General features: G+C 41.6%; 1 protein-coding gene across 1 annotated transcript; it reads left to right on the plus strand.

The window, feature by feature from the left end:
* Window positions 1–2,477: 2,477 nt before the first annotated feature.
* On the plus strand, window positions 2,478–10,398 carry MLANA (melan-A). The gene is made up of 5 exons (XM_024218150.1): window positions 2,478–2,552; window positions 3,783–3,881; window positions 7,353–7,449; window positions 9,055–9,156; window positions 10,228–10,398. Exons 2-5 carry the CDS (start codon window positions 3,808–3,810, stop codon window positions 10,294–10,296), a joined length of 342 nt encoding a protein of 113 aa, XP_024073918.1. The 5' UTR covers window positions 2,478–2,552; window positions 3,783–3,807; the 3' UTR covers window positions 10,297–10,398.
* Window positions 10,399–10,699: the final 301 nt, after the last annotated feature.

The following is a 10,699-nucleotide window of genomic DNA, read 5'->3' on the forward strand; positions in this document are numbered from 1 at the left end:
ACAGGCCTTCAGTAGGGCCCTTCCCTTCTATTCAGCACTTGTTTCCAAAACAATCTGTGCTTCGCCTGATTCTCTTCTGATTCTAGTTGTCCCTTCCAGGATGGATGTCTGGCTGGCCAGTGAGTGCCATCTCAGAGCTGCAATCAGGCTTCTCTTCCACCATGAGACACACGGAGCTGTGTCCTCCCTACTCGTCAACCCTGAACAGGGCTAGGCCCTCTCCTTTTATCTCTTCTCCCCACATTTGAAGTTGGATACAGGTGTAGCAGAGCAAGGCAATAGAACACAAGAACGGCTGTACCGGGTCAGACCAAAGGTCCATCTAGCCCAGTATCCTGTCTACCGACAGTGGCCAATGCCAGGTGCCCCAGAGGGAGTGGCCCAACAGGCAATGATCAAGTGATCTCTCTCCTGCCATCCATCTCCATTCTCTGACAAACAGAGGCTAGGGACACCATTCCTTACCCATCCTGGCTAATAGCCATTAATGGACTTAACCACCATGAATTTATCCAGTTCTCTTTTAAACGCTGTTATAGTCCTAGCCTTCACAACCTCCTCAGGTAAGGAGTTCCACAAGTTGACTGTGCACTGCATGAAGAAGAACTTCCTTGTATTTGTTTTATACCTGCTGCCTATTAATTTCATTTGGTGACCCCTAGTTCTTGTATTATGGGAATAAGTAAATAACTTTTCCTTATCCATTTTCTCCACATCACTCATGATTTTATATACCTCTATCATATCCCCCCTTAGTCTCCTCTTTTCCAATGGGGTCTACAGACTTTCTCTAACCCTTTCACTGCTGGGGGGAGCTTGTCAGCTTCCCTAACCCTCCCCTCTGGTGGTGTAGGGCCTCTCTGCCCCAACACAGTAATGTTTACAGAGTCTGTGGTTGGTGTTTTAATGATCTCACACTGGTGAGAATTAGGAGCCAAGCCACTGAAGTCAATATGGACACAGGTTTGACAACAGCATAAATGAACATGACCGTGTGTTTCACCGTAACAACTGTTCTACCCCTCGACAACAGCATTATGCCTCTGTGTCATAAGACATTATTTGCACATTTTTCCATTCATTGCTATTAACGTCAGCCCATTGGAAGCTAAAAAATTAAATCAGCTGAAATATTTCCTTTTCCACTGCCGAAGGCAAGATAAAAATACACTAGGTTGTGTTATCACATGGGTTTTTCCATGAATACTGGACTGTTGGCACTGATGAAGAAAAATTATATCTGTTATTTAGCCTCCTTCTCCTAGCAGTGAAACATTTGTTCAAGGGTGGAGAAAATCCATATAAAGAATTATATGAAATCTGCCATTATATAAAGTTGGGGAGTGTGAAAGATCGAATCTGAGGCCTTACAAACTTGATATTAGCTCTTTAATGCTATACACAGATCTAAAACCTGATCCTGCAATTCTTTCACATTCAAAACACACAGGAGTACAAGTGTAATAATGCAGAGGAACCACTGCAAGATCAGATAATTATATAGCAGACATTTATTCAAAAGGGGCCAATTCTGCTCTTAGTTACTGTGTGACCCCACTGGATTTGTTTTATTGTCATGGCTCCAGCAAAGAGGATTTCTTAAGTCCCATGGGATAATGGAAAGCAGAATTCAGCCCAATGAGTAGAAAAGATTAAACAAATAAGGCCCTGTCCAGACTGGGAGCAGAACCATGCTAGCTTCGAATGTTTGCCCAGAAGAAAGATGTGTTCCAAAAATAATAAGTCCTAAGCACGCTAGTGACTATATTAGGAAAAATCCAGTGCACTGATGCCAACAGTGGAGGAAGTTGTAGTGTAGACAAAGTTCATGTGTTTTTAACCACCATTTTATCTAATAAGGCAAAAACGTGGGGGAGAGGGGAGAAGGGGGACAACACACACACCAGAAGTAGTGTCTTGCTCTCCTGAACCCCTCACTAACTAAATGATAGTGTAGTAGTTATGGCTTAAGTGGTTTCTTTTTACTAGAGCGCTTGCTTGCTTACCAGTATCAAATGAGCTACATTGGTGGTAAGGGCTCTTTACACTGATATAACTGCATACACATGAGGGATTTGCACCTATTTATATCAGTTTATAAACTGATATGGCTATAGTGGTCCAAAAACTGCATGTAGATAAACTTGCAAAAACTGTGTGTAGACAAGCACTAACTCAGAAACAAAAGCAATATAAACAGTTTTAAACAGGTACAAGTGTGTCCGTACTCTGAGTTTTCACTGGTTTAGGTAAATTGGTGCAAAACCGGTGTGTGGCTCAGCCCTATGCAGTGTATGGGAGAGCATGGAAAAGTAATAGATCGTGTAGCTGTTTACTGAAAAGAATGGGGGGGGGGGAGAAAAGAAAGGGAAAAACTGTCTCTCTGCTTAGCCTCTTTCATGCTAATTAAAGAAATCAAAGGCAGCACCATTTGGAATTTAAACTCGTGATAGTCATGAGTGTAGAGACCAAAAAAAAAAGGATTAAGTGCTAGAGAAAAAAGCTGCATATGCCTCCACCTAGCAGGCAGAGAGTGTGGGTCTGTGAAGAAGGTAAGGCTTGCGTTATTCTGCTAGAATTTCCCTGCGTTATTTTAAAACTAAGTTTCAGAAGAGGTTTACTGGCTCATTCTGAATTCTCTGAAAAAAGTTATTTAATTAGGCCTGATTTCTTTTTAAAAAGAGCCATTTTGTCTTAATTGAATTTGGTGATATACAGTAGAATTTGCTCTTGTGCTATTTAACTGAAACCAATGTATTTACTTATGTCTTTTTCTATGGTTGTGTCAGATAAATTAGGTTTGAACTGTTCTGTCTGATCAGATTTGGATGGCAACTAATGGCAATTAAGCATGCACAGATAGCAAATGTAAATTGGTGCAGCTCTCTCCAAGTCAATGAAGCTGTGCCAGTTTATGCTAGGTAAGGGGCTTATCTAGACAGACACCACTACAGTGGCTGTAGCACCCTACTGAAGACACTACCTGCATTGACAGGAGGGGTTCTCCTGCCAGCAAAGGTAATCCATCTTCCCTATAGGCAGGCTAGGTCAACAGGAAAATTCTTCCATCTGCCTAGTGCTGTCTACAGCGGGGGTTAGGTAGGTTTAACTGTGACACTTGGGGTCTGGATTTTTCACATAATTATACTGACCTTATTTCCTAGTGTAGACCAGGCCTAAGTATCTGGCTTTGGGTGTTTAAAGTAAAATATTCACCTTCTCTTTCATCTACTTCTCCCCTATCTCACTCTTAGATAAAGGGCATTATTAAGAGAGCCATTTAGAGAACAGGAATAATCTGTTAGAGCCAATCATTTGCTCATATGAATTTACCAAAAATGTATGAGTGGTCTAAAGCACAGAGGTCTCCTCCTACATTGTCTTCAGGGCTGGTTTCAAAATACAGTGGATTCACCTTAGGTTGAAAGGAAAACCTATTCTCCTTGAGAAATTTCACTTCAGAAACCTGCAAATGTTTAACATCTAAAGAGAATAAGCCAAATCCTTCTTTCAGTCACTGTAGTGCAAACCCAGAGTAGCTCGACTAAAGTTTGTGGAGTTATAACTTTGGGTTTGCATCAGTATGGCAGTGTAACTGACAGCTGAATTTGATCCAATGTGTTTTGTTTTTGTTAAGTTACCACAGCCTTGTGTGTAAATAGATCTACTTTTTTCTAAAAATGTTAAAAAGAAACCCAAACCCTCTTTCTTCTGATAATGGAAATGGTGATAATATATTATGCCTTAGGAGTACTGTAATGGATTACTCTTTGTCCTTGTAGGTGTGACCAAAACCAGTCCTACAAAATGCCCAAAGGAGATCGCCAAACAGATGGCATCTTCAGCAGAGGAAAGCAATATACTTATCTTGCAGCAGAAGAGTAAGTATAAAACAAAACCATGACAGCATCAAGCTAGTGAAAAGAATTACATTCAAATTCAGATATGTGGCACTCTCTAAAAGTCTGTTTATAAATGACTCAACGGAGAGGTTTTCCTCCTTCCTGGGAACAGAATTTTACAAAATAGGATTTTTCTTCTTTGTTGCAACCAAGAAAACAGAACCCAAGAAAAATTAATCAGAATTTCTGTGTTTGGGGAAAGTAAAGTCTATCTATTTTGTAGTTTTCTATAGCATCTATCACTTCAGTATCACAAGAAGCACTTGACAGTTAAATAAACTCTGTATGGCAGAATCTAAAAGCGGTTTTACCAGAGGAGGAAAGAGTAAACAAAATCAATGGCAGTTTCAAAACTGCATTGTTAATTCAGCTGACCACAAGCATTAAAATTAATGATTTTTGTAATAAAAGATTTACACTCATTGGTGCTTATTTAGCATCATTCATCTGAGGAAGCTGCACTGAATTTGACTGCGGTCTCTGAAAAAGGGCTGCTGTCTGCATCCACGTGTCATAAGAACCTCAAAGGGGGCATCATCTGACCAAAAAGTGAGTGGTATTAGCCAAAACCCATGGTAAACAGCAACATATCTCCCCAAACAGGAGAAGACTGAGGCTTGGTCTATACAACCAATGTATGTTGGTATAACTACATAGCTCAGGAGTGTGGAAAAGCCACGCCGACAGATATGGTTCGACAGACATGGTTCTACCAACCTGGCCTCCAGTGTAGACAGTGCTATGTTGATGGGAGCACTTCTCTTGTCGACATAGCTACTGCCTCTTGGGGAGACAGAATACCTACGCTGATGGAGAAGCTCTCCTGTCCGCATAGGTAGCGTCTTCACTAAGCGCTGCAGCGGTGTTGCTGCAGTGCTGCAAATGTAGACAAGCCCTTATAATGCTGCATGAAAGTGAGTCTACATAAATTGGCACCAGGTGAGACTAACCCTAAGCCAAACTAATGAGAGATGTTTAGCTTTGACACATAAAGGCTCTAATTATTTGGGTCCTGATTACTTGAGAGGCTAACTTGCCACGGGTGTGATACGAGTGCAGTTGGTACCTTCTAAGGTCCTGGACATAACAGCCCCCTCCTGGGTCTGTGGAACTTGCTCCCCAGCTTGGCTTATCAGAGTCACCAGATTTGGTGACTTTTACCTCATGCTGCAAGATGCACCTGTTTTCCCACATTTCACCTGGAGAGCAGAGAAGGATGGGGGGGGGAGGAGAGGGAATTCCCAAGCTCTGCCCCAAATAGCTTGATCCCCTAAAAGGGAAAGTCAACTAGCCTAGTCTCAGCACTCATTCCGAGTCCAATGTACCTACATCCGGCCATGGTGACTCAGCTCGATCTAGCTGCAATGAAAGTAGCATCAAATGAAGCATCACACAGTTATGAAGTGGATTATAGTGGGGGTGAGAAGGTGAAGAGGACCTAGTAGTTCGTCTCAAAGAGAGGGAAAATAAAGAACGACTCTCTCTCCAGGTCCATTTGGAGCATTCAGGCTATGAACATCGCCATTGACTCAATTTTTAGTACCACCATTGCACTCATCTTCTCTGCAGAGAAGGCCAGATTCACTTGTCTATCTATAGAGCCTGAACAGGAGGGGTAGGGTCAGTGGAGATGGGATAACAGGCAGGGAATCAATAGAAGCATCAACCTTTAGAGTGATAAAAATCCTCTCAGGCCCCCTTGGGGGAGACAGGGTAACAGCCACAGCATGAGAATTGTGGGAAGTGCATGGGGAGATGGAGCTGGGGGGCAGAGGAGACAGAGAGGGAGCAGAGGAGAAGGCTCTGGCCTTGGTAACTTGAAATTGAGATGGGGGAAAAAGATCTCCACAATCAGAGACTACTGGCAGCTGCTGGAGGAAGGGTGTGTGGCTTCCCTGAGCAGAGATTACTAGACACAGGAGCAGAGCCAGTAGAGCCATCTCAGATCCTGGCATGACTGTGCAGCTGCAGGGAAACTGCTGTGCAGAGCTGCAAGGAAAAGCAGCAAGCTGTTGCCTGTCTTGTCACGCAGACCAACATGTCAGCAGCCAGGTGAGAGTGCCCTGTCAGAAGGAGGAGAGAGAGTTAACAGGACCTTCCAGAATTTGACACCCTGAGAGCTGGGAAAGCTTGCTGGTTCCAAAGGGCTGAAGGCCCCCCAACTGTCTCTGCAAGCAGGAAGCTCAGACACAAAGCTGGCTGCTCTAGTTTCCACACCCACTCTCTCTGTTCACTTTCATGTCCAACTTCTTAGCAATAGAAAAAAGGAAAGAAAAGAAAGACTATCTTTCTCCTCCTCCCCACAAGCAGAAACAGTGAGACAGAACAGGGGAACCAAAGTGAGTGTTCCATGCTTCTAAATAGAAAGAAGCATTAGAACTAACAAGGGTTTATAAAGACGGATTAAAAAACCCACCTCTCTCAATTCTTTTGTCTCTAGGCTTCTTTAAACAGTACTATAATCCCAACTGTCTTGAATCCCTGTCATAGACTAGATGTATGTCTACATATCCTGTTAAGCCCATGGTCCCCAAACACAATGTAACTCAAATTCCCACCCTCTAATCACAGTTATTGGGCTTACTGTGTCATGGAACAGGATACAAGTTAGGAAGTTGTCTGTGCACAGTTTACAGTCTTACTTATTTTCTGAAGTTGATTACTGGCTTTATAAATCATTACCCCTTTTGTCTCTGGCATTCGCTATAACATGGTAGATGTTGGACAGAGAGCCCAGTGTTCTTTGCCTAAAGAGATTCAACTAATAAAAATGGGATGTATTTCTTATATAGCTTTTCCATTATGGGAATGCTCTCTTCAGGGATTGGGGTGCGTTCTATAAGTGGTGGTTCTTTGGAGACCACTATTTGAGGCAATGATTGCTTTTTTCCGGTTGTTGAAATGGTCAAGCTTTTGGCAAGGACTTTAGCTAGTCAGTTACAATGGGGAGGTTGGCAGGAACCAGAGACTTAGACAAGAATGTGTAGCTGCCAGCTGGAGTGGGTTGAAGCTAAGAACAAACGTTGTGTCAAATTTTGCAGAAAGGTTTTGGCCAATTCTTTTTCTATAGTTCTCTAGTCCTCAAAGGAGTTGTTTAACATGAAATTCTGAAGGTCCAAAATTCCCACAAATGAGTGGAAGTCTCATTCAGAGGGCAGGTTGTACAGTGTCCAGCAAATGAGGTTACGTTCAATAGCTATTTTTATCTTTGATATTCACCATGTGTTGCTTCATACTCTGTATATCATCCAACCACTGCAGGATTACTCACTGCCTGGTGGTTCAAGAACTCAACATATTAATAGTTTTATTTTTTAAAAGGCACAGTATAGTTCATTTGTGTTCTCATATAAGCCTCTTGAAATTACGGCATTCACATTTATCAGCAAACATTTGTGCTAAACACACTCACTGATGGAAAAATTCATCTAGTTTTTCGTTTTACAACAGGGCTGCAGGTATTGGAATCCTTGTTGCGGTTCTTGCAGTTTTACTGATCATTGGCTGCTGGTATTACAAAAGGCGATGTGGCTATAAAACCCTCCAGGTAAGTGTGGCAACTCATGTTCTGGTACACCATCATTATTATTATGGTAGTGCCTAGAGGACACCACCAAGATCAGGGCACCATTGAACGAGGCACTGTACAAACACATATGAGCAGGGCTGGCTCTAACTTTTTTGCTGCCCCAAGCAGCAAAAAAAAGCGCCGCCCCGCCGAGCCCCCCCTGCCGAGCGCCGCGCCGCCGGAACCCCCCCCCACCGCCACGGAATGCCGCGCCGCGCTGCCCCCCGCTACCCCAAGATTGGCCGCCCCTTACCAGGTGCCGCCCCAAGCATGTGCTTGGTTGCCTGGTGCCTGGAGCCGGCCCTGCATATGAGAAAGCTTTTAAAGTAAGACGGGGGAGGGGGAAGGGGGAGAGAAGAGGAAACCAAGGCACAGAGAAGTGAAGTGAAGTGAAGTGACTTGTCGAAATAAATAAATAAAAAACCCCACACAAAACAAACACCCACCTACAAACCACCACACACGATCAGTGGCAGAGCCAGGAGTAAAACCCTGTCCTGCAGACTCTCAGTACAGTACCTTTTCAATTACATCATGCTGCCACTAATATATATCGAACACCCCAAGTTTGCTAAACACTTTAAGCCAAATCAAAGACTTAGTCTCTCCCTCTAATAGTTTACATCTAAACAACAAATGGAGCGGGGATAGGGAAGGAGGACGACAAGGGTTACAATTACAAGCTTATGTGTTTAATATAGTGGTTGTACATGTGCACTGTGTTGTCCGTTTATATAAAAAAGTAACTTGCAAAGGAGGAAAATGAATTTGTGCCCTTTTGTACTTCTTTAGATTTTATTTATACATCATAAAGAGGTACTTGCTGAGAGTTTCAAAGATATTATATTTGGAGTTCTGTCTTCTTAGTTGAATGGGATAGTAGTTTTGAACCCTTAACAATAAGAGCTTTTCTCCAAAATATTTTACTTAAATAGGTTGTGTACAACCTGAATAAAACTCTCCTCTCATCTCAATTAATTAGAAGTTGTACGTCCTTGTGATATCATAACCCTATTACCTCTCCCCTCCAATGGGGCATAGTGTCTTCCAGAGTACACATGACCTGAATTTCTATAGTGTTAAAAACCCACCTTCGAAAACCAAAATAAAACACTTTTCAGACTCTTTATACATCACAGAAAATGCAAAGTAATTTTTCCCCTTTAAAAGTATTATGAAAATATAATTATGATGTTTGTTGGGGGAGAAACTGGACAGAAGAAAGTGACTATGCAGGACTGAAATAGGAAAGGAAAAAGAGAGGTGAGAAGGAATGATTTTAAAAAGTGTGGGACATCAGAGGGAGAGACATAGCAGCTGGAGGAGAACAGGATCCAACAGCAATGTGTGGGAATTGGATTCAGGTGGAAGTTAGTACATCTTTGTCCTCATTTTTGATCATCCCATGATTGGATGTCTCTGAAAAGAGAGCATGGATTGCATTAGCAGTGACAAAGCTTGCATAATGCCTCCTGGCATTATGTCCACATTCTTATTGACTTTCACACTTTAATAGATACATTTATAGTCATACTCAAGGTTTCTTTTTCTGTCACTCTCACCTTTCCTTACTGTCTATTACAGAGTAAAAGCTCACATGCTGGCACTATGAGAAGGGTGGCAGGTGAAGATGCCCCACTGGATTGCAAAGCACTTTTACAGGAGTACAGCAACTTTAATTCTGTGGTAAGCTGAAGTCCAAGGTTTCATTTACTTACAACATTTAGTGAACGCTGCAGTTAGTCAGTGAGATGACCCTTGGTGAAGAAGTAATGCCACACTCTTTTACCTCTGGTCAATGGCATCTTCTCTGGATTTGCATTATCTAAGCTGGGTTTGCATCTTCCACATGTTGACCCAATCTGTTAAGAAAAGTACTCTCGTAATTCTTGTAATGAAAGTGATTTGTGAAATCTAATATTAATAGCTTGCCTTTTAAAAATTCTCTTCTTCCTCCTCGACTTTAATGCTACTCTGATTTAGTTGCAACATGATCATTCCTATTTGAGCCACTAGCTGTAATAAAATGGTTATATACTACAATATCCTGCAATAGCAGGGTCTTCATGTCAACAACTCTACCATTTTTATGGTGTGTGGGATTCCCTAATCGGATATTGATTGTTTGTTCTTCTGACATGCAGTACCAAAATCCACATACTAGCTATTTATCGTAGCATTAATTGGGGTCCTCAGGATCAATCAGCACAGAAAGATGCATTGTAACCAATAAATGCCCATCCCCCCAAAATAGTTCAACTTCCAGAAAGTGAGTATGAATAGTTAAATATAAATAAATTATTTCATTACCCTTTCTCCTTTCAACTAAATGTACGGTCAATATGCAATAAATATTGTTAATTTTGAAATAAGGTTTGTACTTACATCTGCCACGACTCTAATGTTTTATTATAATCTCCCCTCCCCCCCACACCCATCCCCTCGAAAAAGCCTATCCTTTCAGTACTGAACATTTATTCTTTGATAGCAGCTGCATGGACAAATGTCTCATCACAAAATGAACTCAATCTTATGCACAACCAAAAAAGCAATGCTAATTTAAAAAAAAAATTCAGTTGGTTCAGCTGTTCTAAACTACAGTATTATTTAAGGACAACCAAGTAAACGAATGTGAAATTCTTAAGAGGAATACAGAGCCGGCTAAAAGATAATATTTCAGATTTAGTGTGGTTTGCTTGTCCCTCAATGCATTCATTCTATTTAGCATCTTCACCCCATTTTTTGTTGTTACCACAGGTACCTGATGCTCCACCAACATATGACAAAATCTCTGCAGACCCATTGCCACCACCTTATTCACCATGATGTTGAGTCAGTCTTAAACTTCAAGTATACAAATTGATTCTCTTCGTGCTTTTGCTTAAACTCATGTGCAAACCTAGCATTCTTTATGGGTAAACTGTAATAATAAAGTACACATTTCCATGAATAGTTGCTGACAGTTATTGCCTGGTTCAATTTACTTTTCATCCACAGCACCAGTTCTTGTGACACTTAGATGAAGTTGAACATGTTTTGGCTTTAACTTTTCATTCTGTTGGTCAGATTAATTCAACATACAAGCAGATCACAAAACTGGCTATGTTATAGTCCCCATATTTCTACCAAGAATACAGATAGGCTGCAGTGTGAGAAGGGAGAGGTCTTTACTCTCCTCTTTTTTCCCCCTCTTTTTTTTGGTGGGGGGGAAGGAATTTCAGATAAAGCT

Source organism: Terrapene carolina, unplaced genomic scaffold (genome assembly GCF_002925995.2).
Source record: "Terrapene carolina triunguis isolate 2854851 unplaced genomic scaffold, T_m_triunguis-2.0 Scaffold113, whole genome shotgun sequence".
Classification (NCBI taxonomy): Eukaryota; Metazoa; Chordata; order Testudines; family Emydidae; genus Terrapene; species Terrapene triunguis.